This window comes from Podarcis pityusensis (assembly GCF_964106645.2).
Source record: "Podarcis pityusensis genome assembly, chromosome: 10".
NCBI lineage: Eukaryota > Metazoa > Chordata > Lepidosauria > Squamata > Lacertidae > Podarcis > Podarcis pityusensis.
In genome coordinates, this window is record NC_138035.1 from 58,471,934 (window position 1) to 58,495,795 (window position 23,862).

Here is a 23,862-nt window from a genome sequence, read left to right on the forward strand (position 1 = left end):
GCTGCGCCGTTTAAGGTTTAATATTGTGCTTTCTGCTCCTGATTACGCGATCCTCTAATGATGTCGCTGACACTCTATCCCATTTTCAGATGGAGCGCTTCAGATCCTGGGCTCCAGACACTCAGCTACTGCCAGAATTTTCCAGACCACCTGTGGCATTTTGACAACAATTAGTAATTACAGAGAGCAGCAGCTTCCATTTCCCCTGCTGCTTTTAGCTCTTATGGGAAGGCCTGGATGGATTTCTTAGACTTAAGCTGGCAGTCCTCGGCTATTCAGATGAACTGGCCCCCATCCTCTGAGCAGATCCTGCAGTATTTGGTCCACCTGCTGCAGATTGGGCATGCGGTTATAACTATTAGAATTCAGTCCGCTGCAATGTCTGTTATACTGAAGCTTTATTTTTCAGAGACCCTTGTATAAAGTTTGTAGTGCGCAGGGCCTTGGAAGGTTGGAATAGGCTCCAACCTCATAGGACAGTGGGCAGGAAGTCTGTCAATTTTTACCTATGCAGTAGCTGCAACAAGTTAAAACTTGTCTGCTGGTTAAAGATCAAGGCGAGACTCCTTTCAGTATTCCATTGCCTTTTGGTGCACTGAGGGTTGGGGAAATGGTTGTTGGTGCCAGCACGGGGCTGAGAGTCTGGAGGCTTATTGCTTCAGGACTTTTCCTTATCCGCTTTGGAGCTGGTCATTAGAGTTGGGAACTCTAAAACAGACTTAGTGGGCAGGAGTGCCACAATCTGGCTTCCCGACACAGGTGAGGAGGGCCCTTGCCCAGTTATGGATAACAGAATATTTGGCCTTTCATTCCCCTGGGGGCTGGCCCGCTCCTAGTGCATGAAAATGGGTTCCCGTTAGCCAAGCATCAATGTGCTTACCTCGTGCACCAGTTATTACGGCCTGCGGCTTGCTTACCGCTGAACACGCCTCATTCCTTCCGAATAGGTGCTGCTGCAAAGGCTGCACACTGGGGGCCTGTCAGTAGACAGGATTTTGAATACGGGTCATTGGAAGTCTGACGCTGACAAGGGTTATATCAGGAAGTGTCACAATGATGTCTGTGCTGATGCTTGTCTGTTATTTCCTTTTTTCATAGGAGCAGCTGTGCACATTTGGGCCACAGCATTGTACACTGGGCTGGCAAGCGCGCTGACGAGTCTGGACTGGGGCGCCATCTCAGTCTTCCTGCCCATGTGAACATATACTGGCTGTCCAGATGGGGAATGCTTTGGGAAGAGATCCTTCCTTTGGTGCGGTCGAGTGTGACCTGTGCAGATCCTCCCGCAGTGCTGGTGGTACAGCTGGGCGAGAATGATTTGCTGTCTTCCCTTAGTTTTACAGGGAGTAGCTGCATTTCTTGCCCCCTCCACTGTTGCCCCCTCTACTTTGAGGTCTTATAAAAAGGCCTGGGCAGATTTTTTATTATTTAATGGACAGACGGTTGAGGAGGTTACTGCCCCCCATTCTTCCTCTCAGGTGCTCAAGTATTTGGCACATCTATTCCAGATGCGCCGGGCGGCCAGGACGCTGCGACTTCATTCGGCAGCGATTTCCTTTTTTAGCAGGGCATTTTTAAACAAGGATCCGTGTGGGAAGTTTGTGGTGCGCAGAGCTGTGGAAGGTTGGGGGCGTCTCACTCCCTCTAAGCCTATTCCTAGACGGCCTATTACATTAGAGTTGCTGGCGCAGATGCATACTAAATTGCGTAGCATCTGTTGGTCTAAATTCGAGGCCCGTTTGTTTTCTGCAGCTTTCTCATTGGCTTTCTTTGGGGCCCTGAGAGTAGGAGAGGTGGTCCTTGAGCCAAAGCGGGATGGAGGTTCCAGGGGCTTGTTGTTGCAGGACGTGAGTATGTCTCCGTCTGACTTGCAAATTAATATCAGAAACTCAAAGACGGATCAGCTGGGTAGGGGAGCCGTTATCAGGCTCCCGGCGTCTGGGGAAGGTGGCCCTTGTCCGGTAAAGGACCTTAAGCGGTACCTGGCCTTGCGACCAGTGGGTGAAGGGCCCCTGTTTATTCACGAAGATGGGCACCCATTAGTACGGCATCAATTCACTAAGGTGATGCGTAAAGCCATTGTAGCGTGTGGGCTTGAGGCTTCGGAGTTCGCACCTCACTCCTTCCGGATTGGTGCTGCAACTACAGCCGCCCATTGGGGTTTATCCGTGAAGAGGATAAAGGACTTGGGTCGATGGAGATCGGATGCTTTCAAAACGTATGTGAGGAAATAATGTGGCTGTGTACTTACATTTCTGTTTTAACCCTAGGTCCGGGCACTATCCGTATCTGGATAGTGGGCCACAGTATTGTGCATTGGGACGCTGACAGAGCTCGTCAGTCTGGATTGGGAGATGGCCTGGGCCTTCCGCAGCATGTGCAGGTGTCCTGGATCTCCAGAAGGGGGATGCGTTGGAGGGAATTCTTGCCACTCATGAAAAGGCGTGTCCTCCTGCTTGGCCCACCTTCAGCGATTGTGGTGCAGCTTGGGGAGAATGATATGGTTTCTTTTCCTTGCTATACGCTGCGTACTGTTATTTTACAGGACCTAAGGGAGTTGGCGGCTATGGTGCCTAATACGAAATTGATTTGGTCACAGTTGCTTCAGCGCCGCATTTGGTGGGGCAGTCCTTGCCCAGCATCCACTGAGAAAGTTAGGAAGCGGATTAATTCCGCGGTGGGCAAGTTGGTGGTGAGCTTGGGCGGATGCGTGATTCCTCACCCTCGTATTTCGTTTAAGGAGGAAGTCTTATACAGGGCTGATGGGGTTCATCTTTCCACGTCTGGGAATGATGTATGGTTGGATGCAGTGGTGTCCAAGTTGAGGGTGTGGTTTGCTTTGTGAGTGGTTGGCGGCGAGCATAAGGGCTCGGGTGGCGGTTAGGCATTGGTTAAATTGGTTGGTGGAGGGGTATGGATTGGCTGTGCCTACCCCTCCAATGCTGCTGCGGAATGGGAATTCCGTTAAAGGAATTCTGGGGCTTACCATCCCCTTGTCCAAACCCCTGGAATCGGGTGCGGGCCGTGTAAGACCCCAAGGCGCAGGCAGGGAGGAACTGAAGGGTCTGTAACGCAGCCCCAGTTGCCCTGCTTGTTCCTCCACACTGACTTACGCTGGAATCCGGGAGTCAGTGCTATCCCCCAAGGCGGGGGGGATAGCTAGTCATAACCAATGCCTACGCAACCACTCACAATTTTGTATGATAATAAAAGTTGTGGCCAAAATTATGCCAAAAACCTTAAACAAAAATTATGTGTGATGTGTGAGTTATTGGGGTAGGGATGATTTGGGGGACCTCAGCACGCAAGACCTATTTACCAAAAACAACGCAAAAACCTTATCAACACTGTGATAAGAGGCAATGGCTATCACTTATGGCTAAATCCCACTGCCACATTCTATACTTTCTCTTCCTAAGAAGAAGAAGAAGAGGAGTTTGGATTTGATATCCCGCCTTTCACTCCCCTTCAGGAGTCTCAAAGTGGCTAACGTTCTCCTTTCCCTTCCTCCCCCACAACAAACACTCTATGAGGTGAGTGGGGCTGAGAGACTTCAAAGAAGTGTGACTGGCCCAAGGTTACCCAGCAGCTGCAGGTGGAGGAGCGGGGACGCGAACCCGGTTCCCTAGATTACGAGTCTACCGCTCTTAACCACTACACCACAGGGAGCTGCTTTAACCCCTTCCCCTCAGCAGCAGCAGCAGCAGACCACCCAAAGCTGTGCCATGTTCGGCCTCCTCCGCCCTGATTATTTTAGACACTTGGGTAGGGTGGCCATATTTCAAAAAGTGAAAATTCTCCTCAAACCTAAGGGAAGAATGTGAGGAGAGAACTTTTGTGCTGACGCTGTCTTATTATCATCACAAATTGAATGTAGTGCTTGTAGTACTTTGCCAGGGAAGTGACAGAGTTTACACTTAAGGCTGCTCAAGTTCCTATTCCGAAATCTCTTAAGTGGCCATATTGGTGAACTGGGAACAGACAATTGGCTGAATTAGAGCGTAATTCTGTACACAATGCAGAATTAGCAAGCTTCCAAGAGGGAAACACTTCAGACCCTAGCTATTCACAGACAGAATACCTGAATTGCTTCTCATGCTGAAATGGCCCAGGGGTTGTGGCGGTGAGAAATGGGAGAGAGCAAACCTCCCCGTTTGGTGAAAAGATTGCATAGCAGCAAAAACGTTCTCTAACCTTGGCATACGTCCTAAGGGCAGCGTAAGAGGTCAGGACAATACAGTGGTATCTTGGTTCTCAAACACCTTGGTACTCAAACGCCGAAAACCCAGAAGTAAGTGTTTTGATTTTTGAACTTTTTTCGGAAGCCGGATGTCTGATGTGGTTGTCGGCTATTGTTTCCGGGGCGCCTGCACCAATCAAAAGCTGTGCCTTGGTTTTCGAACATTTTGGAAGTCAACCGGACTTCCGGAACAGATTAAGTTTGGCACTTTTGCTTTTGCTATTTATTTTGTGTTTTTGACACTTTTTCGGTTTATTTGTTTTTGTGGCTGCGTGGAACCCAGTTCAGCTACTGATTGATTTGATTGTGTGACTGCAGAAAGGGATAAAAGCCCCCCATCCAAACAATGACTATCATCAGTGTAGGTAAGAATTTTTTATTTTTATCATCTACAATACTGCCTTATTTATTTTACAGTACAGTACATTGATTATTGCTTTCATTTTATGGATCAATGGTCTCATTAGATAGTAAAATTCATGTTAAATTGCTGTTTTAGGGGTTGTTTTTAAAAGTTTGGAGCAGATTAATCCATTTTGCATTACTTTCTATGGGAACAGATGCCTTGGTTTTGGAATGCTTTGGTTTTGGAAAGGACTTCCGGAATGGATTAAGCTTGAGAACCAAGAAACCACTGTACAGTGGTGCCCCGCAAGACGAATGCCTCGCAAGACGGAAAACCCGCTAGACGAAAGGGTTTTCCATTTTTGAGTTGCTTCGCAGGACGAATTTCCCTATGGGCTTGCTTCGCAAGACGAAAATGTCTTGCGAGTCTTGAGATTTTTTTTTCGCTTCCCCCCCCTTTATCTAATCCGCTAAGCCTTTAATAGCCTTTAATAGCCTTTTAGCAGCTAATCCGCTAAGCCTTTAAGCCTTTAATAGCCGCTAAACCGCTAATAGCGCTAATCCGTTAAGCCGCTAATAGGGTTGCTTCGCAAGACGAAAAACCACTAGACGAAGACTCTCGCGGAACGGATTAATTTCGTCTTGCGAGGCACCACTGTACTGTGCTTCAGGAGGGGGGGGGTCTGTACTGCACTTCAGAAATGTTCCAAGGACTTCCAAAGCACAGTGTGATTACAAGGAAATTCTCCTGCCCTCCACCTGTGCAGGAGAACGATGTGGGGTTGCCACACATGCAAGAAGCAACGGGAAACACTCAGCACAGCAATCATATCTATGGACCCCTGCATGATCAGAGAAAGAGGGGGATTTTAGCCTACCATTCACCCTAAGGTGCTTGTTTCCCACTGGTACACCTTTATGGTCTACATGTAGCCTCAAGTGGTAAAATTATACCTGCTGCTCTTTTTGAACAGGTCCTGATGTACTGGGCAAGAAAAGGAAAACAAGGAAAGATGTGTTTATGAAGATATACCTGAAGGAGCGTCTCCACCTCCATCATTCTGCCCGGACACTGAGATCCAGCATGGAGGGCCTTCTGGTGGTTCCCTCGCTGCGAGAAGCCAAGTTACAGGGAACCAGGCAGAGGGCCTTCTCGGTAGTGGCGCCTGCCCTGTGGAACGCCCTCCCACCAGATGTCAAAGAGAACAACTACCAGACTTTTAGAAGACATCTGAAGGCAGCCCTGTTTAGGGAAGCTTTTTATGTTTAATAGATTATTGTACAGTGGTACCTCAGGTTACAGACGCTTCAGGTTACAGACGCTTCAGGTTACAGACTCCGCTAACCCAGAAATAGTACCTTGGGTTAAGAACTTTGCCTCAGGATGAGAACAGAAATCGCGCAGCGGTGGTGGGAGGCCCCATTAGTTAAAATGGTACCTCAGGTGAAGAACAGGCTCTTTCAGGTTAAGAATGGACCTCCGGAACAAAATAAGTTCTTAACCCAAGGTATTTTAATATTCTGTTGGAAGCCACCCAAAGTGGCTGGGGAAACCCAGCCAGATGGGCGGGGTATAAATAATAAATTATTATTATATTATTATTATATTATTATTATTTATGAAGAACTTATGATATGATCCAGCCATCATCATCATTATTCTTTTGTGTTGCCTTAGTTAGAATCACACCCTTGGAAAAGGTAACATGACATTTACCCAAAAGAGAGCTACTCCAGCCAAATTTAACCGACAGCCTGAAACCTTTCTTATGCATTTAGCCACCAATAATACCAGAGGCTTGCATACATTTTCACAAAATTTCCAATGGAGTGTTTGCCAGCTGAAGACTGGGCTGCACAAATAGTGTTGCCTTAGAATATCAAAGAACAAATTAAACTGTCAGCAAGTATTACATGATGTGCATGCTCACCTCCAACGTGAATGACAGCACCACATCAGATTTCGACAGCTGAACATCACTTTCATCTCCCAGATCCATGAAAGCAGAATTCTGTGATCGCTTTAGCTTCTGTAATTTAAATTCCGGGCCACCTTTGGACACTGGAAGACTTTCCAAATTTGCCATTAGCAAATTCACCGAAGACCGCAATTCTTCTATATACATGTGTTCCATTTCTTTCGATACGAACTTTGGAAATTTTCTTTCCTTGAAAAATAATTTTAAAAATTCGGAGCGTAAGTTACTATTCAGTGACTGCATGCATTACTTTAAAAACCTCTTCAGATCAACATAAGCCTGATTACCTGGTATTTGCTCTTACATAAATATAAAAACATACTTTACAAAAATCTTTCTGCCTGGACACTGAGGTCCAGCTCCAAGGGCCTTCTGGCGGTTCCCTCACTGTGAGAAGTGAGGTTACAGGGAACCAGGCAGAGGGCCTTCTTGGTAGTGGCACCTGCCCTGTGGAACACCCTCCCATCAGATGTCAAGGAAAGAAACAACTATCTGACTTTTAGAAGACATCTGAAGGTAGTCTTGTTTAGGGAAGTTTTTAATGTTTGATGTTTTATCATGTTTTTAATATTCTGCTGGGAGCTGCCTAGACTGGCTGGGGAAACCCAGTCAGATGGGCGGGGTATAAATAATAAATAATTCATTATTATTATTATTATTATTATTATTATTATTATTATATATTTTCCTGGGCAACCAGCGGGAGCCACTGACAGCATCCTGACAGTCCCACTGAATTCATGAACATGATTGCAACCTTAAACAGATTACTAAAATATTCTACTAGTTAAAGCTAAAAAGAAAAGCACACCAGACTTACTCTGGCCATTTGGTCAGCCATTTGGAGATGCCCATCAAGTTCGCGTCTAATCTGGGCTGCTTGCTCATCTGCATTGTCCAGCTTGAATTAAAAAAAAAAGGAAGAAACACACCACAATATTAAAATAAAGTACTAATCAGGCACGATACACTATTTGATACTGGCATCAAAAAAGCAAAATTCAGCCTGGGGGGGGGAGTGCATCATCAACTTATGTAAACAAGACAGGGAAACACAATGTTGCAAACTCATTTCACGGTCAAGGCCGGAATTAAATATCAAAGAAGTGGCCTTTGACAAATGGCTACAACCAACGCCACATTGGGAAGCAGATCCATAGACTGGACAGTGATATTCTGAATTCAAAGCAGCCTTTAAGCTGCCATGGTAAAATAAGGTCAAAATGCACTGAGGAAAAGACTGGAGACTACAACTGGTTTTTTGCAAGCTAAAGAACAGTTGCGTGGTACTGTTTTTCTGTTAGCAACCAGAAAAGCAAACATTCATTGTGCATCCTGCAATCCCATCTCTTCAAGCTTCTAAAATTGTACTAGTCACGGCTCACATGCTTTCATGTCTATCTTCAGGACTAGAAACACGTTTAAAATAATAAGATGCTGAATTCTGCTTTCAGTTCAAACAGGCTGTTTATATTATAGAGTGTATGATCTTAACAACTGCTGTGCTACCTTATTATTATTTTTTTAAAAAAGCTGCATCACTCTAAATAGCCATTTCCAGAGACATCTTGATTATTTATATAAACTCACTGTATACATTTCTGAAGCACAGTACATTGATGAGAATAAACGAATTAAAATAACTCAAAAAGACACTCAGATGAGAAGGAGCCTGGGGATATTATAATATGAATGCAAACACATTGTTAATTATGTGACTCTGAGTGTGTTATAAGAGTGCTCTCAGTTTAATACCTCAGGGAGCACCTTGCCACAGCTACCATTCTGACAAGTGCTACACAGAGAAGCAGCTCAAACAGAACCCTAGAACTGAAAGGGTCCCCCAAAGGCCATCAGTTCTATTTCACAGTGCCAAAGACAGCTCCATGTTAGATCACAGGCACCGCATACAGTAAGATGTCTCCTGTATGTGGCTCCAAGTGGCTTTGCAGGTTACCATTTTCAGCTTGGTCCCATGTACTCCTGGACGGATGGAACCTATCCTTCAGATTGCTAGGCAATATCTACCATCAATTCATAGTACAATCCCAGCACTAGGGCTGGGCAATGTATCAATATGTTGTCCAAAACCCATCTGCAGTCCAAATCATGATATTGGCTTCATAATTTTTGACCTGTCAATATACTGTGAATTATGGTGTGTGTGTGTGATGCAAAAATCACAATGTGGTAAATACTGTGAAGCTAGCCAATGCCTCTACATAGCTCCATCCTTATTTCATACCTTGTTGTATTAGTACAGTGGTACCTCTGGACACCTCTGGATGCGTATCCTTCAGGATGTGAACACAGCAAACCTGGAAGTATTTTCCCGGGTTTCGCCCCGTGCGCATACGCAGAAGCTCTCTACCGCGCCATGCACATGCACAGAACAGGCACCTCTGGTTGTGAATTCCTTGGGATCCAACCAGAGCTCTGGAAAAGATCCTGTGCGCGACCAGAGGTACCCCTGTATAGAACAATGTTTAGCTGGTGAAAACCAGATATTGAAAGTTGAAAACCAGATATTGCGACGTTTAGCTGGTGATATATACCGATGTTGAAAACTAGTTATCGCCCAGCCCTACTCCGCACTATTGTCTTATTATTATTTACTGAATTTATATACTGGGCTATACTCAGAGCTCTCAGGGCGGTTCACAGAACATTGGCGGTTCATACCCCAATGGCCATGCTAGCTGGGGTTGGGGTGAGCTCGTGTCCAGCAACATCTGAAAGGCCACAGGTTTCCTCACCCCTGCCCTAAAGGTAATTTATAGGTAGAATTCTGTTGGCTGTTTGTGTTCTTCAGAATCTGGAAATCTGAATGCCAACAGAGGTGAGTTCACAAACCTGAGGCAGGCATACTCAAAGAACATCTTCTGTAATGCAAATGGTATCTCAGTATCTTGTTGCACAACTTCCACATGGCACTTTTGAAAGCCCTGGAGTACAGTGGTACCTCGGGTTACAAACACCTCGGGTTACAAACACTTCGGGTTACAGACTCCATTAATGTGGAAGTAGTATCTTGGGTTAAGAACTTTACCTCAGGATGAGAACAGAAATCATGCAGCGGCAGCGCGGCTGGATGGGCACAACTTTTTAGCATTAGCTAAAGTGGTACCTCAAGTTAAGAACTGTTTCAGGTTAAGAACGGACCTCTGAAACGAATGAAGTTCATAACCAGAGGTACCACTGTAGTTAGAAAAAAATGGAATATATTTATAACCAACTTCTGTCTAGAGCTGTGGGTTGTCTACTTGGTGTGCGTGAGCGTGGGAATCCTATATTGCTACTAGCATTGAATGTATAGTGACATGTCTCTCTTGTATATTATCTTCCACATGGTAAACCCAAACTGATCCAAGACTCAACCTCTTAGAATTCAACACATTGCTGCTGGCTTACCTTAAGCAATACATTGAGCTCTTTTAATCGCCACACAGAAAATCTTCCTGAAAAGGTACACCTGGCATTGTGTTGATTTACTCATATTGACTTTCATACAGCTTAAATAAAGGTTAAAAAAGGCATTGCACACAAGGCAGAGCCAAGAGATTTATCCAGCTGCTTCTTTTGTTTGTTCTCAGGGCTTAAACTTTATGCCATAAAGGGTGATTTTGAATTCATGTGGCCAAATGAATGATATCGAAAACATAGCTCAGGCACTAAAAACCAAAAAAGAGGTTTCAACACAGGGTCGGTTGTAACTGAAGATTTCAATCCCCCTTTCTCAGTATACGACTCTCTGGACTCGGTCCTGATGATATGAGTGGAACCACTGTAATACAGTGCCCCAAAATCCCATTTCCAGGAGGATAACATGGTCAAAGATATCAAATGCTGAAGAGAGATCAAGAAACAGGAGCGAGGTCACATCCACCCTTGTCCCTCTGCAAAGGTCATCCATCAACGAAACCAAAATTACTGGAAATAGTTGAAATACAAATATGGCAGAATCTTCTAATACAGCATCCCCAACCTGCGGCCCTCCAGATGTTTTGGCCTACAACTCCCACGATCCCTAGCTAACAGGACCAGTGGTCAAGGATGATGGGAATTATAGTCCAAAACATCTGGAGGGCCGAAGTTTGGGGATGCCTGTTCTAATGAGAATCTGGTTTGACATGGAAATATACTTTCCCTTCCAGATTATAGATGACCTTGATTTTGGTGATGTAAGAAAATATCAATAGATTCTGCCATTTCAAGAGCACACGTTGGGCGTTCTTACTCATGGGATGAGAATCATTTGGGGGCAGGGAACAGAATGGGGCTTTACTCATGGGCCCCACCCATACACTGGGGCAGAGGTTCTGAAAGAGGGAGCCCACTTGAAATATAGCCCTGATCACCCAGGGTTCTCAAGAGAGATGGGCACGTCGGTCAATTTCTGTTTCTCTTAGTTTCTCATTTGGTCAATCTGAATTCAGGTTGCCAAAATTTCCATGCAAGTTTGTGACTTTTTGACAATGCTCACGAAAATGTATCAGCATTTTCATGCAAGTTACTCTGAATATACTCGTTTGCGTATAATTCTGTCTATGATACACATATCTGCAGGACCGCTTGGCTCAATCTAATGCATCTTTTATGTTCTTTTTCATTAATATATGCATTTTAATGCACGCTTTACCCCAGCACGTCTATTTCTGCACACATTACTTGAGCTGGTGAAAGGCGCTGAAAACATATGGATAAGTGCAAACTCTGAAGGAGGTGGTGTTCCAGTTTGCGTGTTGTTTCAGAGAGTGCAGATTAGGTAATTTTGCCTTTAAGTGAGAACCGAATGAAAGCTTTTCCCCATCACAAATTCTAAATTACATAGGTAGTCTCTACGTCTAGAATACAATCTCTGAGACAGATCTTCCCTCTCCAATGTGTGGAAGATGGGGGGGGGGGCAGGCAGGAACGTCACAGAGGAAGTGGGGGTTATTTTACTTAGTAAAATAACAATCAAGAAATACTTCACTAGAAATAAAATACAACAACATAATTTTTTCATTTGAGTGCCTTCTAAACCTGAATAAAAAAGCACAATTCCGAGCACAATTCAAAGAGCTGGTGCTGACCTTTAAAGCCCTAAATGGCCTTGGCCCAGTATACCTGAAGGAGTGTCTCCATACCCATTGTCCAGCCCGGACACTGAGGTCCAGTGCCGAGGGCCTTCTGGTGGTTCCCTCACTGCGAGAAGTGAGGTTACAGGGAACCAGGCAGAGGGCCTTCTCGGTAGTGGCACCCACTATGTGGAACGCCCTCCCATCAGATGTCAAGGAAATAAACAACTATCTGACTTTTAGAAGACATCTGAAGGCAGCCCTGTTTAGGGAAATTTTTAATGTTGATGTTTTATCGTGTTTTTTAATATTATGTTGGGTATAAATATATTAAATAAAATAATAATAATAATAATAATAATAATAATAATAATAATAGCAGCTATGTATGTAGCAATGAAAGAAACTCTCTGGAAGCTGACACTATGAGAGATTCAGCCCAGCATTTCACCTGTGGAGGAATTTTACTATTCTGTCAGACCTCCCTCATCACACGAAGTGCATAAACAGGAGAACAGATCTTCTTAAGAAAAATTGTCACAAACATAACGTTAGCCTAGTCTATTCTGTTCTTGCCGCCGCCAGAGCACACAGCTTTGTCGATTTAATTAAACCAACCATAGCAATGAAACTAATCCAGCCTAATCTCCTAAAATCCATAATAATGGAAAACAGGGTGGATAATCTCTGCTTAAAATGAACACGGATGATCATCCCAAGACACCAGCAAATTAGTTTCTCCAATTGTGTACTTCAGTTTGGAGGAAGCCTGTGACAAAAATCATCAGCATAATGTAACAGATGTTTGGGTAGCTCCTCGATGACCAATGTAACATTTGTAGCATCTTCACCTAATATCTTGTGTTTTAATGGATGTAATTTGAACTTCAATTAACATTAAACTATTTGTTTGTTAATTGCCTTGATCTTCCCTGCAAAAATAATCAACAAATATGCTACAGGTAGCCTTAATGCTTTCTTTATATTGTGTTTTAAAATACGTGACCACACGTCAGAGTTTTGAAACATCAAGAATTTATCTGTAACTTGAAAAAAGCGTTTTCTTTAAAAATATGAATCCTTTCCTCCCCATCTGCGGCAATATACTTAAAGTGCTAATGTTTCTTGGGCAAATGTCAAACTTATGTGACTGATCATTGGAAACTGTGGGGAAAAGGTTTTCTGGCAAATGACTGATGTTAATGTGACCAATGTAACATGTGACAGTTCATAGATAGTCACCCACAAATAAGTGCCTCCAAATCAAGACCCCATGCATTCACAAGGTGTGTGTGTGTGTGTGTGTGTGTGTGTGTGTATGCTAAGAATCTCAAAGAAGAGATTAAAGTGAAAACATATCCATTTTTCTTTTCACTTGTCGCAAGTTAGAAAGCAGGTGTTTTTGTGACCAATGTAACATGCTCAACCAAGTTAAGTTTTAGTTTCCTAAGTTCATCTGATTTTGTTCCTAACATTAAATTTATCATCAGTTCACCAAATAAGATGGCAAAACTATCAATACAATAAATGGTCATTAACCTATTCTCTGTTTCCTTGGAGAAGCCTTTCACTGAACTTTAGGGGGAAACAGGTATCTCATGCTTCTGGTTGTTTTTATTCACATGTAAAATGCCATTTTAATTGTTTTTAAGCTTGTTTTATGGTTGCAACTATTATATATTTGTGTATTTTCTTTTTGTAAGCCATACTGGGACCTTGACGTGAAGGATGGGCAAGAAACCCAGTAAAATAAATAAGTAAAAATCCCTGCAAGGGTGCAGGGAGCTAGTCGAACCACTCATCTTCTGTAATCAATAACGTTGTGGCCTAAATTCTGCCAAAAACCAAAACTAAAATTTGAGTCATGTGTGAATTTATTTAGGGGGGAGGTCTCTGGGTCTGAACATGCAAATAGCAACCCTATATATTATTACCAATTCAAACCTAGAGCAAGAAAGCACTTTTCATTCACATGTTGACCCTCCTCTTAAAAACAACAACAACAACAACAAAACCAGGCAGAATAGTAGTAAGCAGAGAAAGTTATTGTCAAAGGCCCAGTGGTAATAACTCTAAAACTATGGCATCAAGTCCTGCTATGTTGAAAAGCAGCATCAACAAGAAAATTTGGACGTGGGGAACAGCTCACAGCAGCATTTCCTCTCCCACCTTCTGTCACAGCAAGCTTCTTAGGTTCAGAAGGAAAAAAACACACAACCCACACACATCCTTAAATCTGCATGTATTTATAGCGCCTCTTTTCCTTCGGTTATACAAATCAAGATAGTATGCTACAACTTTGGTGAAGTAAATGTGAACTTAGGACATCACGTCTGCACAGTGCTGACCCCAGATGCCCGTCAGCTTCTGTAATTTGCTTGTCTTCTTCTTTGGCGATCACTCGTAGCCAAGTAAGATTGTCTTCCATAACCACGGTTTTAACAGTGAGTCTATAAGTGACTGTGGAGGCCAGTTCTGGATCCACACGTCCTTCCACAGTGGGGACATAGGTTTCCGGGCGGGAGTTGATCACGGTGAGAGTTTGCCAAATGTGCCTTCCTCTTAGTGCTTTTCTCCCTTTTGTCCTGAGTTTGAGTGTCTTCAAAGCCCATGAAACCTTTGGTAAAGGCTGTTCTACAATTGGAGCACTCGCAGGCCAGTGTTTCACAGTTGTCAGTGTTTATACCACTGTACATTTTTTAAGATTTGCCTTGAGAGTGTCTTTAAAACTCTTTTGTTGACCACCAGCATTACACTTTCCATTTTTAAGTTCGAAATAGAGTAGTTGCTTTGGAAGATGATCATCAGGCATCCGCACAACATGACCAGTCCAACGAAGTTGATGTTGAAGAATCATTGCTTCAACGCTGGTGATATTTGCTTCTTCCAGTACACTGGCATTAGTTCACCTGTCTTCCCAAGTGATGTGTACAATTTTTCAGAGACACCGTTGATGGAACCTTTCAAGGAGTTGGAGATGGCGTGTATAAGTGGTCCATGTTTCACAAGCATACAGTAAGGTTGGTAGTACAATAGCTTTGTAAACAAGCATTTTGGTTTTCCTGTGAATGTCCCAGTCCTCAAACACTCTGCACTTCAATCAGAAGAAAGCCGCACTCGCAGAGCTCAGGCAATGCTGGATTTCGGCATCAATGTTGGCCCTTGTGGAAAGATAATCGCCCAGGTAGGAGAAACTGCCTTGCAACAACCACAGAGCACACATGTCCAGACCCTGCTCACAGGAACATGCTCCATTCATGGCTCCTTCAGGAGCCATTGGTTAGTCAAACCGCATTCTGTGATCCCAAGTCTGTGCTTTTGACCAGGAAAACATGCTCATGACATCTCATGCCAAAGGCAACATCAAGCAAACCCGTCATGTAGCTGCGGCGTCGAGACTTCTTAAACCTCTTCCTCTGGCAATTTAGCAAGTGGCACAACTGTAGGAACGCCACAAGCAGTGAAGCCTCCTAGCCGTACAGCACAGGAATATGTGGATTTTCCAGGTGGAAGGTCAATAGGGACAAACTGAACACAGGCAGTCAGAATAAATCACAGCTTTCAAGGCCTCTGTGTTGTGGTTTGCTTATAAGCGTTGACCTTAGCTGTGTTTCATGCTGAGGTCTGCTGGAATTGGGACTTAATATTTGGCTTCATATGCATTAAGAATTTGCCTTGATCTGTAGACTTGTCATCTAAAATTAAGGATCTGGGAAAGTATTCAACTACGATGGATACCATATGAAATTATAACTGGCATGGGAACAACAATAAATACCAGGCAGCACACACATTTCCCTCACTAAGGTCAGCATTCAGTAGCAAATAAAATAATCAATTTTGCTGAATGTTGAGTAGGGTAATAATTTTGGAACTGGTACCCTGATGGGATAGTCCTTTGATTCAAACAGAAAACGGAACAAGACACATTTTGTTCTTGGTTGTATTAACTTGAAACATTGAAAATGAAAAATTTGAGGGAGACAAAAAACCCACAAATTGATTAGAAACTAGATTTCAGGGGCCAACTTGGTGTGCCTTATCTCACATAAAGGTGAGAAGAAGAGGTGTTTTCATTTAGCTGGTGATATATCACAAAGCTGAAAACCAGGTATCGCCCAGTCCTACTGTTTGCCTCTACGTAGTTCCATCCTTATTTTAGACATCATGATATATTGGTATATGGCAATGTTTAGCTGGTGATATATTACAATGTTGAAAACTAGATTGTCGTCCAGCCCTAACTCCCACAAGGTAGGTTAGGCTGAGAGACAGTGACTGGCCCAAGGCCACCAAATGAGTTTCGTGGGTGAGTGGGGATTTGAACCCTGGTCTCCACGTCCTAGTAATCAAAATTCTGTAATCAAAATACTGTAATCAAAATTCCACATTGTCTCTCTATGCCAGGCACCCCCCAACTAGGCCCTCCAGATGTTTGGGGACTACAATTCCCATCATCCCTGACCACTGGTCCTGTTAGCTAGGAATGATGGGAGTTGTAGTCCCAAAACGTCTGGAGGGCCGAGTTTGGGGATGCCTGCTCTATGCTATGTATCTTCTCCCTCTCAGGAGAGATGTTGGTCAATGGTCCTCAACATTTCTTCCCATTAAATAAATGGTTAATTTGAGAAAATCTATTTGTTGCTCCACAGGAAAACCAGGATAGCTTAGGAACAAATTCAGATACCAACAGAGCAGGGTGGATTTTAAAATAATACCATCTACCTTTCTTTATCATTAAGCAGTGGCTTCTTGAACCTGAAACCAGAGTGAATCCAACTGATCATGGTTACATTCTTTTTACAAATGGGTGGCTCTGTGTTCTACCCATTTAAAATATTCTCAAATCCATAGCCCTGTAGCAGGTGCTACAAAGTTGTCTGGCAAACTTTCCACACCCAGCTGACCCATGTATACTCTGGGCCCTGAGATCCTGGCACAGTACTGAAGTAAAAATAAAGAAATACATAAAATGAAGAGGTGTTTTCTAGAAATATTGGACAGATAGAAAATTGGCTTGTTATTTTTATTTCAGATGTCTGGGCGGAATAACAACTTCAAACAATTTGTCCCCCAAGCTGAGTTTAAATTCCAGCCAGGGAAATTGGGCAATATATTCAAGCGACACAAAGCCCAACATTCAAATTTGGATTCCTGAGGTCCAAATCTAACACTTCAGCTTCTGAATATGATCCCAAAGCATACTGCAATCTGAAACAATTTTCTGTAAAGCCACAGTGTGTGCCACTGCTAGAATACTGATAATAAGCATTCTGCTTATGGGAAGGGATGCCTGACAAATCATGTCCTCCTACACACACCCAGAGATCACCTTCTGCCACTCCTCTCAGATTTCCCTCACCAGAAGTAGCAGCTACTAGAGAGCTCTCTGTTTGAGGAATGCCCTCACCAGAGATGCGTCCCTGGAGCCTACAGTGTTGCAATTTTCAATTTTCCAAGTCTTCCCAGTTGTAAACAATTTTTGAGTACTTGTTCAGATCCCCACACTGCATTGCCCTCTGTTGCCGGGTCTACCTTGGGTGCATCCTGTTGCCGGCTTTGTTTTATTGTAGACTGTGTGCTTTTAGGCTTTATTTGTATATCTTATGCTCTTATGGGTGTGTTTACTTGTGTGTTTCTTATGGTGTGTGTTTACTTGTAAACCACCCAGAGAACCTTTGTCTATTGGGAGTTATAGAAATATTGCAAAACAGTGAATATTGCCTTGAGAACTCTTCCCAAGTACTGGATCTTTGCAGAATACCAAGTAACCAAAAGAATCAATCGCAGCTCTAGAAGTCAAATATCACCCCTTCAACAGACAAAAGATTTGATCCTTGTGTGGACAGGCAGTAAGAGAAATATCTCTGAGACCTTCACTTCCACTTAGAATTACTTCCTTTATCTCTCTTTGATCAGTAAAGGTAAGGTAAAGGACCCCTGGTTGGTTAAGTCCAGTCAAAGGAGACTATGGGGTTGTGGAGCTCATCTCGTTTTCAGGCCGAGGGAGCTGGCGTTTGTCCACAAACTGCTTTCTGCATCATGTGGCCAACATGACTAAACCACTTCTGGCGCAACAGAGCACTGTGATGGAAACCAGAGTGCAGGGAAATGCCATTTACCTTCCCGCCGCAGTGGTACCTATTTATCTACTTGCACTGACGTGCTTTCAAACTGCTAGGTTGGCAGGAGCTGACAGAGCAATGGGAGCTCACCCCATCATGGGGATTCGAACCGCTGACCTTCTGATCAGCAAGCCCAAGAAGCTCAGTGGTTTAGACCACAGCGCCACCCACGTCCCAATGTTTCGTGTAACACACCACTGGGTTCCAAACATATCCATACCTGCTCTCCTCCTTCTTGAGGTACAGGTGTCAGAGGTCTGTCCATTTTGGGAAATTCCATCCCCACCCCAGTAAACCTATATTCAATCCCATATTTTACACAAAGGGCCCCAATTCTCCAGAAAGGCTTTCTAGTGGGTTTCTAGTAGCTCAAAGGGGAGAAGATGGAAAACCTCACTTCCATGAGCCCAATGGTGCAAGCCAATGAAAATTAATTCTGAGTAATTTCACACTTAGGAGTCAGGCCACAAACATCATTAGACACAATCCATTTGGAGACCTCTGAGATTTGTGAAACTCTTCCATACAAATGATGTACTGTGCCAAGATTTATAGATTTACAGACCATGGCTGTCTCCCCACCCACCCCAATACCTCCCCGAAAGTCAAAATTAAATCTCCACCAAACAGAAATTGGACCAGACAGTCTAATCCCTTTCATAACAAACCCTATTCTACAACTTATCCTAGGCAATTTCAGAAATTTCATCGTGAAATGTTTCCATGGCAATATGTAGATGCCATTAAAATACCCAAAGATGGCAAATTCCGTTCCATCAGTGAGAGTATGCAGAAAATGGTCATAATGCAAAGCATCAGAATTTAAATTGAAGATAAAAAGCTAGACTAGGCAATGCATGAGAAAGTTGTGGAAGGCAAATATTAAAAAAAAAGTATACCCAGAAAAATGTATTGAAAACACAACGGAATGGAAGGCACTCTTTTTAGTAGAAGTATTTCCCATATTATAGGCTGACTTCTCCAATTTACTATTAGCAAGATAAGATCAAGAGGATTTCTATTGGTGCTTTCCTTACTGTTGTGTTACACAAAGAACTTAGATCATCACCATTTAAAGGAAAACAGATCACTATTAAAATTGTCTGCTCAAATTGTCTGCACGTGACTGCACTCCTAGTTGCCATTTTCACACTCGCAATGGAAAAACAACTACTAAGAAAGAGAGAAGCAATTATTTCTGAAAGAGGAAAAAAGGAACTATATGAAAATTATTTCTGGAGCAAGAAAAGAAAAGAAAAGAAAAGAAAAGAAAAGAAAAGAAAAGAAAAGTATGACAATCAGCTACAGATAGATGCTGCACATGACTTTTCTATTCCTGAGTACACTTGGCCAAAATAACACCGCCATTGATATGTGGCACACATGCAGGCAGAGAGGATGGCGGAAAAACACACACAAGCAGAAACACAAGGAAGGGCACATGGAGAGAGATGAAGACACAGCTAAAAATTTGGACTGACCCTCACCAACTAACAGCTCATTTATGCTCCTGTGAACAGATAATCCTGGTCTGCTGCTTAGGCCACATCTGTTCTGTACCTTTAAAGCAGCACCACAGCCATGGCTTCCCTAAAAGAACCCTGGGAACTATAGCCTGTTAAGGGTGCTGGCAGGAGATCCGTAATTCCCCTCACAGAGTTACACATCTCAGCACGGTTCAACAACCAACCCCTCTTCCCAAGACAAGCGAAGGGTGGTTTACATATGGTCAACTGGTCAAGAAGGAAAGGTCTATAGAACTGAGAGGAACTCCTTACTTGGCAGCCATTGTAGATCAACTGATGCTCCAGTTTCTTGATTCCCAGAATCTGCTGGAACATTTCATAAAGCTGCTCTTTGCTCAGAATAAGTTCTGACACAGCACTCAAAGCCATCCTGTTGGGCATTTTGCTCAAGTCCTCCTCTCCCCTGCAAATGGCGTCGTATTTGGCTATCCAAGAACTCAGCACAGTCTCTTTGCTTAATCCATCGATTTCAGGCAAACTTCGAACCCTCTTTTCTATGTTCTTCTTAAAGACATCTCTGAAGTCGTTCGCCGAGCATCCTCCACTGTGGACCATCCTGGCAACTCGATCACTCCTGAGAAATACCTTTTTTTTTAAGAAAAGAAAGAAAAAAGTGGAATTAGGAAAACAAGCATGTAAGAAGAGTTTGGATTTGATATCCGACTTTATTACGACCCGAAGGAGTCTCAAAGCAGCTAACATTCTCCTTTCCCCTCCTCCCCCACAACAAACACTCTGTGAGGTGAGTGGGGCTGAGAGACTTCAGAGAGGTGTGACTAGCCCAAGGTCACCCAGCAGGTGCATGTGGAGGAGCAGAGACGCGAACCCGGTTCACCAGATTACGAGTCCACCGCTCTTAACCACTACACTACACTGGCTCCCAAGCCAGTAAAAGCATGAGTGTGAGAGAGCAAGAAAAGTCACCACTAACATGTCACCCTTGCTTCAGGATAATTGTTCCAACTACTACACAGGCCAAAGCTTGAGTAGCTGAATCCATTGCTAAAACCTGCCATTTATATGGAAAAGAAACTTGGCTATAGGGACTGTCGCAAGGAATAGAACTAGCCAAGCTCCAGTTGCATGAACTGTTCTCTTCCACATGTATATGTCCCTCCCATGAGGCATGGAGAATACATTTAGGAGCACTAAAAGGAAATTTAGCCCAAAGGCATCTCGCAAATGCAATAGACACTGTAATACTTCGTCCCTGCTACAGCCCTCCTTGCCAAAGTGAGAAAAGTTAGGTCAAATAATACTTTGCAAAGGTTGAACAAAGCTCCCTTTCTACAGAATTTGCCAGATAGCTCAGTCCAGTCCACAGATCATTTCAAAATTGTGTTTATTTCAAAGGATGCTGCAGTGAGCACCTCATTCTAATGCTCCAATATACCTTTGAAGGATCAAGCTTTAACGTCTCGCTAGAAATTCCACCCAATTCCTAACACTTAAAACCAGCCAGATTTTCACCCCAAATATTAACACTGTAATTCAGGTGCTTAAGGGGGCTGTGTTAAAATTATTCAGTGTATCTTGTGAATACTTTAAGACATCCCTTTAATAATACAACACCTGCAACAATTTTCACCTATTCCTTTGCACTACAATTGATTTTGCTTGTTCTCAGCGAAAGCGTCATGTCTCCAAAATCTACTTGACTAGAGTTGTGATGTCCATTTACCAAGTGACCCCATATTGGCCAGATGACCAGTTAAGGAAGTAATGCTCTCATTGTCTTTTAATTTCAGAATCATGATTCCTTTCCTATAAAGTAACTACACAATCAGCAGTTGAAGAGAAAGCAACGTAACACAAAATGAAGTTAACTTTTTTTCCTATTCAAAGGAGACTGGCAGTCCCTTCCCAAACCGCCCCACAGTCCACACTAAAATGTCCCTTGTTGAAAGAAAAAGGATTAAGCCAGCTGAAGAGAGATGTATGAGGCTGGTAAGCATCTTTGCGCTCCAGGCCCTGAGGTACATAAAATAAAAACATGCCAAGTTGCATAAAAAGCTTTTCCTTTTGCTCGTCTTTTGGTCACCCTGATGTCACAAGTGACTTTTTCTAACATGTCAACAATCTGCAGTTTATCGCACCATCTGCCGAAGGAAAAATTGTTGGCTTCCTTCCAGAAGAGGGAGAGAGCAATGCTTTCGTTTTCAAATTACTGTTTGCCTTTGACTAAACCCAGAGAGCCAAATCTAGCTGGTTATGCAGCAGTATCACGGTATCGCTCCTGTTCACATTGGGATCCAATCCAATTCATAATGTGATCACTCAGGTGAGTAACCCAAGAAGAAGAAGCAGAAATAGGAAAGAAAAATAACGTGTAAAAAGTGCATGGCAATTAAGAGGGCTTTGCGGGTTGCGAGGTATGGGAAGAACTTTTCCACATCAATATTGGCAGGGGAAGTTTTTCCTGCCGAGCTCCCCCAGGACTACTTTTATCCCCCAAAACTGAACTGCAAAAATATTTTCTGCAGCCCTAGTAACAAGCCTATCTGTTCAGTGGAAGAGGAGAGTAGCACTTTAAATTAGGTGCTGTAGATGAGCTTCTGTAGGTAATAATCTCCTTCATTAGCTGCAGAAATGGATAGAAGCAGAGTGGGATGTCAGCTATCAGCAGATAGAGGATATCCCATTTTCATTTACAAAGATATCTAACCCCCCCCCCCAAAAAGAGCGGTATTAAGCTCAGCGTGCAAAAATGGAGGATAATAAGGACAATCTGTGTCTCTGTAATGTGCATAAAACCCATAGTCTCTCTTCAAAGCCAGATTGCTACAATCAAATTCTAGTACAAGTTCTCATTCCGCTATCATATATTCCACTCGTCCCCAGAACTGATCTTCTATAGAACAGCTACCCTGAATTCTGAATTTGTTTCCAAGAAGCTTAAAATACTTACCAATAGGCTTCCTAAAGGTTTTTGGGCCTTTATATTTAATACATGTCAACTCAGCCCTTGCCTTAAGGTCAGGTGTGTTTCTCTGATATATAAAGTCAGAAGGCACTTAATGCACATTATTAGTTAAATCGCATTAGTTGACATGAATTGCACTCTTGAGACCTCTTATTAGTGCATTGTTGCTGTTGATTAAGGGTCAAAGTTGGCTCCTCTGTCTGTTGCAAGGCTTGGTTTCTAGCTACAAATCGAGTGAGGGTCTTTTAAAATACAGACGGCTACATTTTCCTCCAATTTATTTATTTAAATACTTTTTCTTCTTTAAGAACAATTTTTATGCCACCTTTCCGAGTCAAGCGCAGGCAAGACAGCTCAGAACAGGAAAGCATTATACAATCACTAAGTTAAAATCACTAAGAAAAAGAAAATCAGTAAAATTGTCAAGATTTAAATGTTCAATAAAAATTTCAGTACTGACATAAAACACTGAATTAAGGGCATTGCTCCATGGCAAAACTTAACACCCTCCATAGAGGAACCCAGGCTATGTATTGTGTGCGACCTACTAGCTGTTTATTAAACCAAGGACACTGGGATAGGTGATATTATTCAACTCCTAGCAGGGTAAGATTATAGGTGTCAGGCCATGATCTGAAGAGAATAACAATGGAATGAGCCACCTTGATAAATCTATGAGGCTCTGGGCTCAGTCGGTGTCGCAACAGAGACTACCTGAAAACTCATAACTAGCACCTTGAGTTCCCTCATGAAAGTAATCTGGGATAGAAATGTAACAAGCAATATGACTGTAATGCCTTGTACAGCCTGGAGATAGGACTCTGATCATTTTGAGTGATGTACACACACACTATTTATTCACTAAGGGCATCTACTGAAGTTCCTCCTGGTTGTGTTGCAGAGGGCAGAAGCACATCTTGCAGTAACCAGAAAAATGACATTTTCTGTTTTGGTGCGATGATTTAGATAGAGCAGTCTAGGCTAAGAAATAAGGCATGTGTTGATGAAGACGCACCATGGAAAAAGTACTAATTACTAAGGCCCTTTGATGGTTTATTGACACTAGTTACTGGTAATTTTTTAAGTTACATTTTGTATTGACTGACAGTGCTGCTGGGTTTTATTGATGTTATTGTATTTTAAACGGGTGTTAATATAAACAACCTTGAGATGTTTCCATAATAGGAGATTCAAAAATATTTTATCAGATAACTAATAAGGAGTTAAATAGATTTGAGGGTGTGTTTATATATATATATATATATATATATATATATAGCGCCAATCTGCAGATTAATACAGAAAAAGATGGAACAGAATTATGGAAAAGCCAAAGAAAACAAATAATTTATTTATGTATGCTACAACAGCGGCAAGAGTCTTGATAGCACAAGGATGGAAGAATGAGGAAACCCCGACAAAAGAACAGTGGCAAGAGAAACTGTTGAACTATGCAGAATTGGCTAAACTGACATACAAACTGCGAGACAAGGACAACTGTGACTTAAAAGAAGAATGGGAACTTTTTACAAATTACTTAAAAAGACAACAAAATGAACTGGACTCCTTGGCAGGTTTTGAATAAACATACACAAATTTATTGATTGATAACATGGTAGATAGATAATATAAGGATTTATACAATTTATAATATGCAGAGAATA

General features: G+C 42.7%; 1 protein-coding gene across 13 annotated transcripts in view; it reads right to left on the reverse strand.

The window, feature by feature from the left end:
- Positions 1-23,862, reverse strand: part of CADPS2 (calcium dependent secretion activator 2) — a 370,823-nt gene that overhangs the window by 232,371 nt on the left and 114,590 nt on the right. For all 13 annotated transcript variants that reach the window (XM_081023462.1, XM_081023461.1, XM_081023471.1 and 10 more), the window contains exons 3-5: positions 19,528-19,860; positions 7,385-7,465; positions 6,517-6,753 (exon numbers count right to left, since the gene is read on the reverse strand). In XM_081023462.1, coding sequence (XP_080879588.1) covers positions 6,517-6,753; positions 7,385-7,465; positions 19,528-19,860 — 651 coding nt within the window. The remainder of the gene's footprint in view (positions 1-6,516; positions 6,754-7,384; positions 7,466-19,527; positions 19,861-23,862) is intronic.